This window comes from Paralichthys olivaceus, chromosome 5 (assembly GCF_024713975.1).
Source record: "Paralichthys olivaceus isolate ysfri-2021 chromosome 5, ASM2471397v2, whole genome shotgun sequence".
In the NCBI taxonomy this organism is placed as follows: domain Eukaryota; kingdom Metazoa; phylum Chordata; class Actinopteri; order Pleuronectiformes; family Paralichthyidae; genus Paralichthys; species Paralichthys olivaceus.
This window is the reverse complement of record NC_091097.1, coordinates 3,405,977-3,423,021: the sequence shown is the minus strand read 5'-3', so window position 1 is coordinate 3,423,021 and position 17,045 is coordinate 3,405,977. Positions and strand designations below refer to the sequence as shown.

At 41.7% G+C, this 17,045-nt stretch overlaps 1 protein-coding gene across 3 annotated transcripts; it reads left to right on the top strand.

Annotated features, from left to right (window-relative positions):
- Nucleotides 1–16,157, top strand: LOC109639928 (TANK-binding kinase 1-binding protein 1-like). 3 transcript variants are annotated; one of them, XM_069525132.1, is made up of 13 exons: nucleotides 1–110; nucleotides 7,899–8,133; nucleotides 8,287–8,418; nucleotides 8,927–9,031; nucleotides 9,152–9,302; nucleotides 9,836–10,029; nucleotides 10,283–10,350; nucleotides 10,432–10,538; nucleotides 11,146–11,336; nucleotides 11,446–11,724; nucleotides 11,903–11,983; nucleotides 12,061–12,288; nucleotides 13,373–16,157. In XM_069525132.1, exons 2-13 carry the CDS (start codon nucleotides 7,906–7,908, stop codon nucleotides 13,499–13,501), a joined length of 1,893 nt encoding a protein of 630 aa, XP_069381233.1. In that variant the 5' UTR covers nucleotides 1–110; nucleotides 7,899–7,905; the 3' UTR covers nucleotides 13,502–16,157. The 3 variants fall into 3 exon arrangements, with proteins under 3 accessions (XP_069381233.1, XP_019959216.2, XP_069381232.1); XM_020103657.2 differs by having other exon boundaries at nucleotides 7,899–8,139; XM_069525131.1 differs by lacking the exon at nucleotides 1–110 and adding an exon at nucleotides 4,340–4,428 and having other exon boundaries at nucleotides 7,899–8,139.
- Nucleotides 16,158–17,045: the final 888 nt, after the last annotated feature.

Genomic DNA, 17,045 nt, shown 5'->3' with positions numbered 1-17,045 from the left:
TCTCACACACACACACACACACACTCGCGGCAGCATCCACTGCTGATGTCAGACTCCAGTCATGTCGACCCCCCTCAGCACCATCCTCTTCACGGTTTTTCTACTCAGACGTAAGTAAACCGGCTCCATCCGTCGCGTGTGTCCTTCCCTTCAACTTCTGACTGTGAGTGTGTGTGAGTGTGTGTGTGTGTGTTTGCATGCTCTCTGCCTCATATAGGCAGGTTTACCGGTGAGGATCAGATCTCAGTGTTTCTAAGCAGGTCAGGATGGGACTGTTTGCGCAGGGATGGATGGTGACAGGGGGGGGGGGGGGGGGGGGGGGGGGGGGCTCAGCAGTGACGCTGTTATGAGCCGTTCAATCATGACAGACATCACTGGCCTGCGAGGAGACCACAGACAGAACCGACGGGGACACTGCACTGAGGACACATTCCTCCGAGCTCCACAGGGGTTGATGGGGACTCGTCAGTCCCACAGACGCGCTGTGTGGGGACGTGCCAGGGAGAGACGGATGCGCAGCCTGGTTTCAGTGTGCGTGTTGAGGTCTGGGGACCTGACTGGAACATGCAGAATGAGGACATGTTGTTTTTCTGTGGATCGATAGAAAGCATGGATGCACGTGTTGAGTTCAGGTGTTGTCGGATTTTTGGAACACGTCTGCGCAATACAGTGATTTTCTCCCAATGTTTATTCCACACAAAAAACAACCCTGTGTTGTACAGCAGTGGGTCAGAGGCATGTTTGAGGACTATAGCTACTGGTTTGTTAAATGACCGTAAGACAGACAGTGAACACATCCACATACTGGTTTGCATGTGGGGCTGCTAGTGAAATGAAATAAAATAACACACCTTCGTGTGCACTGTGCTTAAAGGTGACAGGATACATCCAGTTACACAGGGAATGAGCTGTTTTATATCCCAGTGCCCTCTAGTGGTAAATCCAGTCATTCTTATATACTTGTGTTTCAGCTGACCCAGTAATTAGTTAACACCTTATCACCCAGGCTGTAACGTGTACAAATATAACATTAATTAATACATCAAAAATATTAGTTTTATTTTTTTGTTATTATTGTTTATATGTTAGAACCCGGAGTGCTCCGATTACTAATATTTATTTAGCCTGTACTGCTCTGGTCTATGGGACGTGACCTAGCAACAGGATAACACAGCTCTTTCTTTTGTAGTGTTTAAGTGGGATATTCACAGTTCATATAATCTGGTTGAACAAGCCTAATATACATTTTAAGTGCTTGAAAATGGTAATTGGCTTTTCACCATTCATAGACAGTCAGTGGCCCAGATACTTCAGGCAGGCTTGAAGTGCTGGGGATGACAACACAGACCTTCAGGTTAGTCTGTACCTCCAAGGCCACAGCCAACCACCATCCAGCCGTATGTCATACAAGTGAGCAAATAAAAACAATGGAATGGTCAAAGTTTTATTAATATTGAAGGTGTATTGATTGATTCACAACATCAGCTCCTGCATTGCATATTGGGTGGCTGATACAAAGTCTGGCATTCTGAACACTGTTGCATGGAAGCTACCAAAATAATTTGAAACAACAATATTTAATTTGAAAATGTATGATATTATCCCTTCATACTAACAACTGATCAGTCACAGTGTGACAATACCTCTATTCTGAACACCGGGACTTTTCAGTCACCAGTGTTGTATTATGGTGAGTAGGCCACCCACTTTATTTTTTACAATATTTTATAATATCTTGGAACCCAGTGTATTTTCTGTGTAGCCTACAAATAGTAGAACATAACACACTGAAAAGATCCCACATTTTAGCATTGGCAAAAGTTGGTTAGGTATGTCTCAGAAATAAACCTTAATAAAAAATAAAGTTTTCTGTCCGGTTTAGTGTAAAATTTACTAAATCATATATAAAATGTCATTCATACCATTCAACTTCAAACTAATATCTTGTTTTGGTGCTACGTTGCAATTAATATGACATTTTATAGACTCTCTCTCAACACCTCCGACTCTTGACGGACTTCCAGCATCCCTGTACTGCAGGAGATGATTTCACCAGACAATGTCTTATCCCCCAACTCCATCAACAATACCTTTTGTTTGAAAGAGGGTTACTGAAACTTATTTGGCCTTACCTGGTGTTTTTTCTCTGCACACTGCATCTGAAAACCTAAAACTAGCTGGTGGTGGGTGGTCCGCTCAGTCATTCTCTACAGCAGCTGGATGAAGCCCAACAGGGCCACGAGTAGCACAGAGCTTTGCTTCACACGTGGTTGGTGGTAACAGCAGTGCTTTTTGTTTCAGAAGGTAGAGGGAGATCAAGGGGCTTCAAGAGCATATGCTTCGAGCTGGTATTTGTGTGCACATGTGTGGGAGGAGAGGTCAGAGGATGCCCTACAACACTACGTAGGTATCCAGTACCTGGCTGCAAATACAAAAAGTAATGGAACAAAATTATGTCTGTTGGCCGTGATATAGTTTGGCTCATTCTTTTAGGAAGATGAGGGAAAGCATTTAATAAACTTTCTTAATGTTTATACAAACTGAAAGTTGAATGGAAACATTAGACATTTCAACTGAAATCTAACAGCAGCTTCTGTTTCATGCCACTTAGCCTATATATGTATTTAAAGTTTGCTGACATCAACCACCACCAACCGTTATTGTCGTACTTCATATCAAGCTGAATTGCAGAGTTTATATTTTGAAAAGCTGTGAACTTGGGTCTTGTGTCGATTCTTAACAGACCTCTGTAATATCCGATATGCAATGTATGAAAAAAATATCAGCAGTTAAGTTAATCCCTTAAATTTAAATATAAGCCACACACATGAAAAGTAATTCAATTATTTCAGTTCCAATTTATAAAAAACACTGACTATTAATATTTATTTCAGATTAACCAGGTAGGATGACCTAAAAGTTTTCTAACTTCACTCTGAACCATAGACTGTTAAAAAAAGCTCTGCACACAACATCTCATACACAAACAAAGTATATTTACAGTATATTATAGAACTGTTGTAGGAGGACTCACTAATGACAAGGAATAATTCTGAAGTAGCTGCAGAGCATTAACACAGGACAAAGAGACAGGCAGGTTTACAACAGGCACCGCACTCGTTCAACCAATGGCTCATGGTTCATGCATGAGATGGTTCTAAGACAAAATACACATTAGTCTGTTCAAAAAGGATAATAGAGGTTCACCGTCACCAAACACATGTCAGATGTTTGACAAGGACTTGGATCACAAGGGGAACTAAATACAGTCAGTGTTCTCACAATAACTGTGTGTGCACGTGTTGTACATTATAGAAAACATCACATGATCACAGTAGATAGGACAGAAAGCTCTTCTTTGCGACCTCATTTCCATTAACTCTCTCGCTCTTTTCTCTCTAACCCCCCCCACCTCCCTCTCTTTCTCCCTCTCTTTCTCTCTCAGTCTTTCATGTCATATTATGTCATCATCCTAATGCCCTCCCTCATCTCTCTCTGTGTCTGTTACTCTTATTTTAAGTTGTCCCCTTTGTCTCTCTCTTTGTGGAGGCTAAGTTTACTCCATGATTTAATAAAGAAAACAGAAATTATTATTATATTTATTACTCAGGATAATGAGCCCATAGATAAATGTAAAAAAAAAAACAGGATATTGAAATGGCTGTTTTAAAATGACAAATGAAAAAGTAAATTCTAAAATCCTGAAAGTGAACGAAGAAATGGAAATAAATAGAAATAGAAGTGGATAGTTGGTCCTGCTGCATTGTGGGTCAGTTTACAGTCCATGAGCACATATGAAGCATTTCCCTGTGGTTCTGTTTGGATGGAGGTGAAGTTCATGTGCTGTTGTTACCGTTGGCTGAATGTAGAGGAGCAGTGTAATCCTTTGATGAAAACGTTTGTATAATTGTGTCATTCTAATTTACCTCATGTTGCATGTCACATCATACCGTAGCTGTAGGGACATACAGAGCAACAATATCAATGATATTGCAAAATAATCAATGCAGACAACTTTACTGCTTTAACCACATAAAATGATATATATTCATGCAGATTTGAACCCATCAGGACAGTTTGATTTAGTGTATTTACTTTACTGTGTGTGTGTGTGTGTGTGTGTGTGTGTGTGCGTGCACTCTTCCCCACACACACTAAATTTGCCCTCAGCTGTGCTCACAGATAATGTGCCATGTCCTTAAGGACTGTCTGTTTTATCATCTCTTCTCACTCTGCTTTGATCATAACCAGCCAGCTTTCTTTCTTTCTTTCTTTCAATTAATTGGGCCTTATCCTAGCTCTACACTCTTTTGTGCCATTCTAGTACACACATCCAGCGTTCATTACATCAATGAGAGACATCTGATCATGAAGACTGTTCCACCTCAGTGAGAAGAAAGCTTCCTCTGTGGGATTGAGGTACTGAGAGTAAGTAAAGAAGGAAAGATGACACCATGCTGGGATGTGGTGTAAACCACTCTGTGACTGGACAGTGCTTGCTCATTGTGGGAACTGTTGGGTTTCTCTATATTAATATGAAGGTCTTGACCTTCTATGTAAAGTGCCTTGAGATAATGTATATTATGATTTGGTGCTATACAATTAAAATTGAATTGAATTGGATTGGTGAATCATCAGATCCTCCGATGGTAACAAACAGATCTGGATTCAGCCTCACCCCCCTCTTTCCTCACCTGACACAAATCCTCAATGAGGCTCTTAGTGTCGTATGGTCCAGCTGACAGTTAATGTAACAGCAGATGGTGTGAGACCCCTCTGGACTCGCTGCTGTTGTTTCCAGTGAGGTTGGTTTCTCATGTTTTGGGCAAGTTGAAATCAGCCTCATACACATGAATGATTGTGTGAGCTGTTGTCCTGGCTCCAAGCTCTAAAATGCAGCCATAATGAAACATGAGAGATGAACCATTACAGGAGATGTCTATTTCCTGGGCATGGTTTGGTGAAGCCGGTCTTCTTACCAGGACAAACTGGTACTGAGCTCCTCAACACATTCAGAGTTCATTTCAGAGAGGACAGGGTATCAGGATGTTTGTTCAGTGGTTGCACTTTGAACATATCAAGATTCTTATGCAAACCCTCTGTCCTACATTTTCAAGTTTTATTGTATTGTTGTTATCAGTTTCCTGTTCAGCAGTTGATATTCCATTTCCCTGAGTGGGAGGGAAGTGCTACATCCTGAAGCACAAACACAAAATTAAACACATTTGTCCCATGTATAGTAAGCTACTGCTAAAATATCCAGTGTTGGTTATCTGACATGATCAGTTATAGTTCCTCTTTCATCAGGGACAACACCGCTCTGAGTCTTCCTCTTTTAGACATACCAGTCCTTTTACTGGTCACTCTATGTCCTCTGCCACTCACAACACTGTGTCTGACCATGTTTAAACAGAAAAACGAATTCCCAAGAGTTGCCCTTAATTTGGATGGAATTAAAACAGCTAAAGTGTGAATGAGCTGTGATTGTCATTTTCTGTTATTTTCTATTTTCTAGATGCATAGTTTAGTCCACACTGAATGCTGTTGTGCTGACTATGTCACAAGGTTTAAAAACGCAGTGTAGAGAAATGTGAGTTAGCAAATTCGGAGCGTATTCATTTATGCTCTCACATGAATTTTCCTGAGCTCATGTGTGGTCTTGATTTCCTTGATTTGTGCACAAGCAGCAAATGAATGTCAATTTGAATGTGGCTATAGAAATCCAAGCTGATAGTAGCTGCTGTACTAGCAACCTGAGGTGCAGACAAACACATTAGGTGTGCAAATATGTATGTACCTTTAGTCCCTTGGGTAGTTAAAGCTGTATATTGTTGGATTCTGAATGTCCCATAATGCACCTGGATTATGTCTTTCATCAGACCATCTCTAAACATCTAACTCCAAACCTCACCTGTCTATAATGCAGGCTTTATTTTTATTTATTTTTATTTTTAATATTTTACATATGAACTCCACCCTGAGCTGTACAGAAAATTTTTTTACAACACAAGCTGAGTATTACTCCTTGTGATGAGTACGCTTTCAGTTAATGAGTACAATTGGTGGAGTGCTCCTTTGATTGGTGTTTTTGCCCTTAGCAGAATTTTTCTCAAATTTTCTTTTAACCAGAATCCCTTTTGATGAATCATGATCTACTAGAAACTTTTAGTTGGAGGTGGTAAACTATCGAACTAGAAATGGAAACACAATCTATGAATGACGAACACAGTAAATTAAAAGAAATGCTGAATGTTGACCTGTGTACCAACAAAGATGTCATCACTGCACATAACGATGATGAGAGAAATCACTGGGTTTTGTGTTTAAATGCCAGGGATTGTGGGTAATGCGGACCGTCAGTCCATTAATAAATGAAACAACCATATGATAAAGACATATGGCCCGCTCTGATCTGCCCTTGGCTGACACAGAGTGTGTGCAAGGAAAAGGCAATCGAGCTGAGTGAACCCAGTCGAAAGCTGAGAGGGAGATGTAGAGGAAGAGCTGGACACAGGCAATAGACACGAGCAGTATGTGGGCTGAATGTGTGAATGTGTGGGTGTGTGAGTGTGAGTGAATGTGCGTGTGCATGTATGTGTGGGAGACAGTGTGTGGGCTTTCAGAGGGGGAGTTAAGTATCTGTGGAGGGATGTGAGACCTCTCTTCCTCTCTGAAACTGCACTGCCTGTCTTTAGGCTCTACACACACACACACACACACACTAGAGAGGAAGAGTTGCTGCCGTTGAATCATATCATCTTTTCTCTTCTTTTATTGTGTACCATGCTTTTTCTTACCAAGGACCTCGGGTGTCTGTCAGGATGTTTTATATAATTTCAAAGGTTTTTCCTTTTTTGTGGCAGGTTTCCTGTTGACTAACAAATCACAATGTGCACACGTCGAGTTGTAAAAGTCACATTGCCTCTTTGCTAAGCCAGTTTATTGTGTTTTCAGAAATCTTGCTGAAAGCCAGTCAAACCACTAACACTATTAGGTAAAGTGTTACACATTACTCACTGAACTGAGCAGAAGAAGTAAAGGATTTCATTGCTTGTTGTTTTTCTATATTTCAACTATCTACAAACAGCTCCAAACCCACTAAACTCAAAAGCCACATCTTTTGTTTTTGAATCACATGTAGAAACAGAAAAGAAGCGATCATCTCTGCAACTGTACATGCCTTTACTCAATCATCACTTAATTTAGATATATGTGGCTGTACCCTCAAAACTAATATGACTAAACAAGCCTTAATAACCTGCCAATTCTGTTGTCACCTCCCAGCATCAGGGAAAATCCTAAGTACCTGGTGGCCATCCATAAAGATTTGACTCTTTTCGGCAGGTAGACAGGATTCAGCATAAATTCAGCAGATACCACTTTAGATGTCTGTGTAGAATACAGAACCACCCCCCTTAGTCAAAATTAACAAATTGCCAACTGTGCTGTGGTTAATATTTCTGTAGAATCTGCCAGATACCCTGCACCTTAAGCATATCCCACAACAGTCTGCAGAGCACAGAGAGACCACCCTGATATCAACCCTCCATGGTATTGTCATATACCAGGTTTTAACCAAGTATTGTTTCAACCCAGAGCAATCTCATACAAACAGATTGTATGAATACAATAATAACTCAAATAGATCAAAAATAACTTATCAAACTTTTAATCATCACATATATTCTCTGGACAACACACACACAAACACACACACACACACACACACACACACACACACACACACACACACACACGCTGTCAGCTCCGGTCAGGACATCATGTCATGAGCTCTTTATATACAGTCTATGGTCATGAGTCTGCCCAAAGTCCAGTCCATGTTGTCTTCACTGGATCTCTTGAGATCAACTAGACCTCCTTATTTCCTTCTCTTACAGCTAACTGATGATGGATCTATATGGCAGAGGAGAGCTAGGGCTGCTGGGAGGAGGGGAGAGCCTGAGAGATGACATGGGCGGATCTGGGATCAGCTGGTCGTCCAATCGACTGCCAGAGGACATGTACCCATCATCAGGATTGGCCTTGGCTGCAGCCTATCATGACATTAAGACCCGGCTGGCCAGTCTGGAGAGGGAGAACAGCAGCATCAAGAGGAAGCTGAAACACTATGAGGTCAAGGTGGAGAGCAGCAGCAGAGAACACACACACAGCCTGCATACAGATTTAAATGAACAATAAAGAATACAAACTGAGAGAATGAAGAATTTTATACAGTGTGAATGAATTATTTCCTGAAAATTCCTCCTCTCCTCTTTTCTCCTATAGTTTCCCATGATCAGTGAATTCGGAGAGGAGAGGATAGTGTGTTGTTCCTGTGAGCCCATCACCAAGGATGCCAGTGTCATTCAATCAGAGACCACAAACCTACAACAGAGGATCAACTCTCTCACTCAGGAGGTACATAGTAATATAACTGCAGCCACTAGTTATAGTAGATCTCATAGTCTCTCTGATAAATTGCACAAGTTATATTAATATTAATATATTATATATTAATACCCTCAGTGATAGTTGCTCCACAGAGATATATCTAAGGTTGGAGGTCAAAGGTCAAGGTCACTGTGACCGGGTGTTAGGTCACAGTGACCAACCTAAGATATATCTCTGTGGAGCAACTATCACTGTGCATACTTGTGAATGTGATGTATGAAGGACAGCTTGAGGAAATGTCATTACATCTGGCACATTGGACTCAAAGACAAACTGATTAAATCTTGGTGGTTGAAGATCAAAGGTTCAAGTCAATGTGAACTCAAAAAACACATTTTTGGCTGTAACTCAAGAATTCACATGCTAGTTGTGAAAGAATTTCATATTAATGTCGCTGCGCTCTGAAATAATGGCCCTAACCTGCACAGTATAACCCCTCAGAGAGAAGTGTAAGATGACTGTTTACCTCTCTCAGCTTCAGAAGAGTAAGGAGAGAGAGGAGAGGCTGGAGGAAGTCATCCAGGCATATGAGAAGATTCACTTGGAGAAAAGCAATGTACAGAGAGACCTAGACAAAATGGTAAACACACGCACACACACACACACCAATGCTATTTGTAGGATAGAGCATTTATGCCATTGTATAGCAGTTTGGGTATTAGTTCCACATGTGTAAAAGTGTGTGTTTTGTGTCCCTCAGACGACTCTAGCGGAGCAGCACGTGGAGAGGATCTGCAGTTTGGAGTCGGCTCTTAGACAAAGAGAGACGTCCCTTCAGAAACTCAGCACTCAACTCCGCAGCAAAGAGGCCCGTCAGTCTCAACTCCACGCCAGCCTGGACGTACCCAGAGGTGTGTTCCATCTGGACAGAGAGAACAGTACACCCAATCAGATTATAGAATATGCAATTAAGTAGTACTTCTTGTATATACTTGTATGAGAGAGCCAGTCATAATAGTTGCTGTATACCGGACAATTACAAGGTGCTAATATCACTATTCAAAAAGGCGGATCATCGAGACTAACCTCTTTCTACCACAAGACTTGATTCAACTGGTGCCTCGATTTCATCACTGAAGCTGTTTTCAGATATGACCTCTGGAGGAACTCCAGAGAATTAGGTCCGGACTTTCTCCAGAGGTTTCCTTTCACACTTAAATAACACAGCAATGACATTGACATTAAGTAAAAATGATGTGATTTTAAATGTGGTGAAAGTTATCATTAGCTACAGTTCAGTCATAACTACCAATAAATATTGATTGTAAAGTCCCTATACATAAAAAGACTGTGCTCTTGATTTAGGAATTGAAGTCTCTTGCTCCACTGGTGTCATTGTACTTGAGAGAAAGGAAACAGATTGAAGCTGTTTGGTTTTTATCAGAGGGCCGTGGGCCGACGCTGCAGAGCTCCCGCAGTCTGGACGCCTTGTCAGACCTGAAACTGCAGCGACTGGAGGCAGAGCTGGATGGGGCACGGCACCGGGCCGAGGGAGCCTGTCAGAGGGAGAAGGAGCTGAGGGTTGAACTTCAGAGGCTGCAACAAGAGGCAGCTCAGCTGCAGGAAGCACAAAGACAGGTAAACCTGATAGACATGATACACGTGGATGGGTGCACACAGTTGTCACAGAGGTAGATGAGCTGGTTGATCATCAATGGGCTTAAACATGCTAATTGTCCAGTTTAGGCCCCAAGATACAGACATGACAATTAATGAAATAGCTCTGTGGAGAATTTGAAGCTGTCCCAAATATAGGAAACAAATAAGAATGTCTTCCATGTGTTGTTCAGTGCTGCAGCCCTAACCACAACTGGGTCTGTCCCTCTGTCAGTCACAGGAGTTGGCCCCACACTGTGAGCACTGTGACGTAGAATGGATAAAGAAAGCTGGAGATGAACAGTGAGTCTTGTTTCAGAGAAGAGCTTATTTTTGGAAGTGCTTGTTAGTTTGTCATTTACATGTATTTTCTGTGTGCTGCAGGGTGAACCTGGCGTTAGCCTACACTGAGCTAACAGAGGAGCTGGGTCGGGTTCGCAATCTGGCTGCAAAACAGAGTGACCTTCTACGACACGTCTCCCAGGAGCCTGGTAGGTCACCTGACTATAAGTTACAAGTGCAAGTGTATGAGACAAGAAATGTCACGTATTCTAACTGGTTGTGTCAATGACAAACACATGGAGGGAGTTTGGAATAATTCTGTTTGGATGAGCTTCATGTAGCCAGCGGAGTCATGTCGAAGTTAACTGCACCTAAATGTAGGTAGTGTCCACAAACACTCAAGTGGCTCAGCCTCTCTGGGATGCTGGATGTCACTCAGAACTGTAGCCTGCTGACAGAAAATAAATTCATTGGAGATGTATCAGATGTATCCACTGCAGACTTAAGCCAGAAGTTAGTGGAAGTTATAGAGACACCTATCTGCAGTGCACTGCACAGACATCACTGAAAAAATGAGACTCATGCGACTTAGTAGTCACTCGTTGTGTTGTTAGAGTAGTATGGAAATGAAGCCAGGCAGCTTCTAACAAAGTGTTCATGTTACAAGAGATCTCTCATTGAGTCTTTATCACTTTCCCTCCCTGCTTCGGAGAGATCTCGTAAAACTAAGGGCAACTGAAAAAAGGAGTGGGGTGCCAGGGGTGTGCTAATGAGATGAAATCTTAATGTCTTTCCCATTCTCTGTTTTCCCTTCAGTCTCTCGTCCTCCCTCAACCCCTCAGCGTCTCTCCCCCACCTCCCCCCAGCGCCCCTCACTCTCCCCTGAGAGGCTTCTGCCCACCCCCTCTCCTCCACTCTCCCTATGCGACAGCCCTGCCTCTTACTCTCAGCAGCCAACCAGCAGCCGTCTACGAGCAAAGTTCCAGGGTCGCCGCAGTTACTCGGAGGTGAGGCATTTGTGGGGCACAATTGGACTTGGATTTCTTATAACTTTATAATAAAATGGATTATTGCATCGTGGAGTCATTTGAATATTTGACCCTCTCTTGTTCCCAGGTGTCTGACCCATCAGCCATCCACAGGCCGCCAGCGCGCTTGAGGAGGGACCCTGTTTCCACTCTCCCCAAGCCCAGGCCTCTCCTTGGCGAGAAACAGGGCTACGGCCAAAACAAACCTCAGCTCCGCACAGCCTTGTTGGGCCTTGTCAGGCCAGCCTCAGCTCATGGAGGAGGGGAGCGGGGGGGAGGAGGGGGAGGCGAGAGAGGTGGGGGCAGCAGTTTGAGCAGCAGTCCTCATCACTGTGCATTGGACCTGGGATTTCCAATGGCTGCTGAGGTGAGACATTTATTGAGTGAGTGACGACCTTATTGTTACCGACCTTAGGACACTTTCAACGTGTCCTATTTTCTGATAAATAATTTTGCAGGTCTGTAGTTAAAAGCATCACACAATTTTCTGTAGTCCAATAAAAAAAATCTGAGTAATCTTTAGCCTTACCTCTTCTTTCATTCAGGTGCATCACTTCTGTCGTCTTGACGACCCACCCGAACCCACCCCACTGGTGACACCTCCACAGTCCTCTGATGATGAAGAGGTGACAACCAATGAAGTCTCTGACTTTCAAGCCGGGTTATTTATTGTTAAAACTGTGTGTGTTGTGAACCACTGCAGGATGTGTGTGCATATCTGTCGCCGGCTGCCAGCCCACCTCGGACTCTGGGTGCAATCGGGATTGTCTCATCATCACCAAGAGAACAGCCACTACACCCCTCGTTCCCGTCTCCAAGGAAACAGCCCCACCATCCCTCCTTCTCTGCCCCCGAGGGCCCTGCCACCCTCTCCTGCCATCTGCCTCCCTACATGAACACAGAACATGCTCAGTCATGGCCTTCCATTAACGTGAGTAGAAGCTAGGATTACATTTAGCAGCACCTTGTGGGGAAAATGGGTCATTGCAGCAGCCAAAAGAGCATCAGTGAAAAAAGGATACACAAAACTCCAGTCCTTTAGAGAGGCTTTCTTTTGTCCTTTTGGGGGGTTGGGGCTACTAGTCACTAAAATGACAGGTGAAATTAAGATTAGAATCAAATTTAGATATCCTTAATTTCTTGCAGCATGTATTGTTGGATCTAATGTCAATTATTTGAATTGTAAACATTACACAAGTTGCTAAATATCAGTTATTAGCATTTTAAACATTGCACAGTGTGATGCTATACCAATGTAATGAATGAGGAGGGCCCTTATCCTTCTCTGCGATGGGAATCTTGTGTCCTCACTGTTCATGAGAGCTCGAGTAGCCTCTGACTGGAATCGTTCACTAAGGGCACATCACTAGGATATACAGCATGTTATAATTAGAACTTCATTATTATCTCTGAACACCACCCTGTAGCATTCACTCCCATAATGCTACAGTGCTTTGAGAGGCCAGTCATGTGTCAAGAAAGCTCAAGCATCAAACACCTACGTGTGAGTGCTCAGTAATCGCTCCACTGACACCAAATGTGGAGAGTAAGAACAGTTATGTCCACATGGTCTCCAATGTGTCTACCCAATGTGTATTCATAGTGATCCAGAGAAGTGCATTGCAGAGTTGGGTGTGATTCTGACATACATTCAATATAAAAAAGTAAATAATCCCAGATCGAGTTGAACGTGTCTTCTTCAGATAAACTACAGCAGGGGCTGGCAACTGGGTCAAAAGCTGACTTACAGAGCTTTTATTTTGAAAAGTTGTAAACCTGGTCTGATGATCGTGTCGGTAATTCGGAAGTAGCTCCAGAGCTTAACCACAAACCAAGAAAAGAGGAAGCTTTGAAACAGGCACGGCACAAGTTAATGTGAAAGTCACGTTGAGCTGTCGCTTTAACAGACAGATGAAACGATCAAAGTCACATTCTCCATGTTTGTTGATTCGATTGTGGGGTTCCACTCTCTTCAGGATCAGTGGTTTCACACCTGTGTCTTCCTCTGTCTGCAGTTATGGATGGAGTCGGAGGAGAGTGCTGTTCGCAGCTGTCCTTTGTGTCAGCTGACCTTCCCAACTGGTTACCCTGATGACGCCCTCATAAAACACATTGACTCCCACTTGGAGAACAGCAAGATCTGAGTTGGGTTTTGTTGCTTACACCCAATTTCCCCCAGAGGCAATCTTGACAGATTTAAACACGGTAAAGATTTAGTGATCCTGCATGCTTCTTTCAGGGTTCCCAGTAAAACTTCCACATAGAGGGAAAGTCTGTTTTCTACACTCCAGACTCTTCATCTTTGTTCACCTGACATTCCATCATCTCTCACAAGGCACCATATCAACAATTCTGTATCAAATGGTGTTTTTTTTTTTTCTCCGTTCATAACCAAACTCTGCATTTGTACATATCTGAGTGCTGAGGAGCAGATGTAGAAAAGACAGTGCTTAATATCTCAGATTCAGTGATGAAGACAGAAGCTGCTGTGTGAAAGTAACCTCATGTACTGTATGGTGATCTGAGAGCAGCTGTGGAGACAGGAGATGTGCTGAAGAACATCCGACACATGTAATGTCACCTGTTGCTTTCATGTCCCAGAATGCATCAGAGCATCTGGACGTCCCCTCTCACGTTGTCTCGGAGGATTAAAATGAAGATTCACTCTGAACTATTTCGTGAGGTCAAGAGTTTTTGGCTGGTGAATTTCCAAAACTAAGTATATGTAAAGTCAACTGTGTGAAATGCTCCAAAGGTAAAAATGTGATTCATAGAAAAATATATCATGTAGTGCCATCATCTGGCGTGCTGATGAAAGTGCATTGCTCAAACCACAAAATTTATTTTGAAAGGGCTGGAAACTGTGGAAGAAAATATCTGCATCTCCATAACAATCGACTCCTCATAAACTGCTGCACTTATATCATGACAAACGTTATGACATTCATTAAATGTCATAACTGTTCATTTTTCTAGGCAATTAAGAGATTGTAGCGCACACTTGCACATTACTGCTGCTTTCAAAAAATGCTGTAATGTTTTTCTCACAGCTTAACATTTCATTATCATGACAAACATTCCCATCGTAGTTCTATTTGCAAATGTAAAGAACCTAGATTTATCATTAATCGGATCATTTTGACTAAATATCTTGAAAAAAATCAAAACATTTCATAAAGTTCATAATCATGAAATAGCATCTCACAATTATTTGTATCCGGTTAATATGGATATGCATCTGTAATTATGTAATGTCTGTGTGTTATAACAAATTTATATATCATATAAGTAGACTTCCATCCATCTATACCACTTAAACTTTTCAAGGCTTCAGGAGGAATGGGGCCAATTCCACTCAACCTGACTTGATAAATCATTATTACATAATACTTCATATCCTGGAATTATAGGAAAATTTGCCATAATTATGAGATCTTATTGTATTAATCATATCTAATCAAATTATGAAATTATATTTTATAATATTCATAATAATGAGTTTGTAGATAAATTCTTACTCATAATTATGTGTTGAATGACAAATGATTATCAATGAGGCAACGCCTGTAAAGTTTGTCATGATTATTATTCACAGTCCAGATTCTTATATTGTTAATAATATACTACAAGTAAGAATAATTCTTATTTACATTTCTATAATGACAAAGGGGGAAAAAAAAAACAAGGAGTAAAATGGTTTCAAACATGGTTTTCTGTTTTGTATCACATTTTTACACTAGAAATATTCCACATACGTGACTCTACCTGCAGGGTCCCTGATGTACTGACACTACAGAACAGAGTAAAGATGAGCCACCGGCAGTGAGTGATCATGTCATCATGAATCATCACATGTCTGTAGCATGTGGGCTGCTGCGTTGAAATGACAAATATTTTGACTCTTACATGTTAGTGATTTTAGGATCAAAGCCAAACTTATCAAGGAAAATAAAAGATCAAATCTAAATGGAGGAAAACAATGAAAACAAAAAAACAAAAAACAGTGATATAACAGTGAGTCAAAACTGGGACAGAGATTTTACATCTGGCTCTTGGTGGATTTACAGTGTGATCAAGCAAGGGTTCACTGCCTTGCTTCAGGGCCCTTCACCAGAGCTCTAGTCTGTGGATGGACATACACTGGCTGCTGGGAAATCAAGCTGGAGGCATTCTGAGTTCTCCCTCACTCACTGAGATTTTCAAAGCTGACAGAGAGCTATAGGCGAACAGAGCTGACTCCAGATCAGCCTCTGAGGGAATACAACCTCTCATTTCATCTGAACCAGCTCTCGAAAATGTGTGGCAAGTCCTCGTCGAGCTGCCATGCTGATCTCTGTGTGTCGTGTTGTTAGCGTACGTGTGATACACTTTCACAAACCGTGTGGCTCAGATATATACGTTATTCGACACCGTCACATGCAAAGGTCAAAGTGCCGGCCATTCTCACATTCTCAAACAAGGGATCAATCCTTCAAGATGCTCGACCTGAAACTGACAGGGGGGGGGGTCACCCAAAGAATAAACAAACCCCCGGTGGTATAAAGCCATGAAGATACAGTAGTTTTGGTTTATATAACAAAACATTCCAACTTGAAAGTTTGTCTTCCAGCTGGTTCCTGAGCTTTGAACTGCATCACATGGCATTCATTCAATGGCTCTAGCTGATTCTGGCTATTTGCGCTGACGAAAACAATGTGATAGAGCTGAAAGCTCCAGGAAACTCGTAGTTTGAATTTGGCAAGGATGAAATTTTTGTCGGATGTCAATGAAGATCAAGAATAAACTCTCATGTTGGTTTAACTTGTGTTGACCTGTCATGTTTCCTCTGCTCCATTATAAATGTGACTAGATGCCACTAGAGGTTGGTAAAAGATGTAGCAGTGTGAATCTGCATGATCTCAGAATGTGTTAAATCAGATTCTCTGCTTTGTTTGAATGCTGCCAGTGGGCAAATCTACAAGCATCTGGATGCAGCCCGCCAAGAACTCAGCCCAGGAAGCACTGGTTTTCTGTGTTGCACTCAAAGCACATCTGTAGTTCTTCTCAAAACTACATTCAGAATATTAATGAGAAAACATACTTGAAAACTTTGCATTAAGACTTTTCTGTATCATAAGTGGAGTTAAAGAGCAACGACTCATTAAGTACGAGATGTTCTGAAAATATGGACTTGGCACATTTGACTTTAACTGCAGGTGCAATGGTGTACATAGTAGCATCCTTACCAACAGACCTGCATCCCCATCCCTACAGCCTGACAGTAGCAAGGCTGAACAACGTAAATAAAACTGTGCAGAAATTTGATTTCATTTTCAATACCATTTAAGTTTACAGATCATTTTCAACTTTTCTTATTGTCTGACTGCTCGCATTTAATGTTAAGACTACCAAGGTCTGTGGGTGCACTTTATTTCTAAAACTAGCATTTTGTTGGAACAAAAGTGTGCGTTGAGTCTATGACAGCCTTCTAAGACACAAATCTTGAATATAAAAAAATCTAAATAAATATTTTAAAAGTTCTATGTGTATGTACTCGGCCAGTTGAAGTCTTTAATTGTGAAGCAGCAGCAAATGTCAAGCAGCATAGCATCAACTCAAAGATACAACTGTTGGAAAGTGAACAAACTCGAGATCAATGAGGTGAGGCAGTATTACTACTTTTACATTAGTAAAGCATTTGAATGCATC

Coding starts and splice junctions, on each gene's coding strand:
- LOC109639928 (XM_020103657.2), top strand. CDS start 7,906: ATGATGGATCTATATGGCAGAGGAGAGCTAGGGCTGCTGGGAGGAGGG. Junction 8,140..8,286: donor TGAAACACTATGAGGTCAAG/GTGGAGAGCAGC, acceptor TTTCTCCTATAG/TTTCCCATGATCAGTGAATT. Junction 11,984..12,060: donor AGTCCTCTGATGATGAAGAG/GTGACAACCAAT, acceptor GAACCACTGCAG/GATGTGTGTGCATATCTGTC.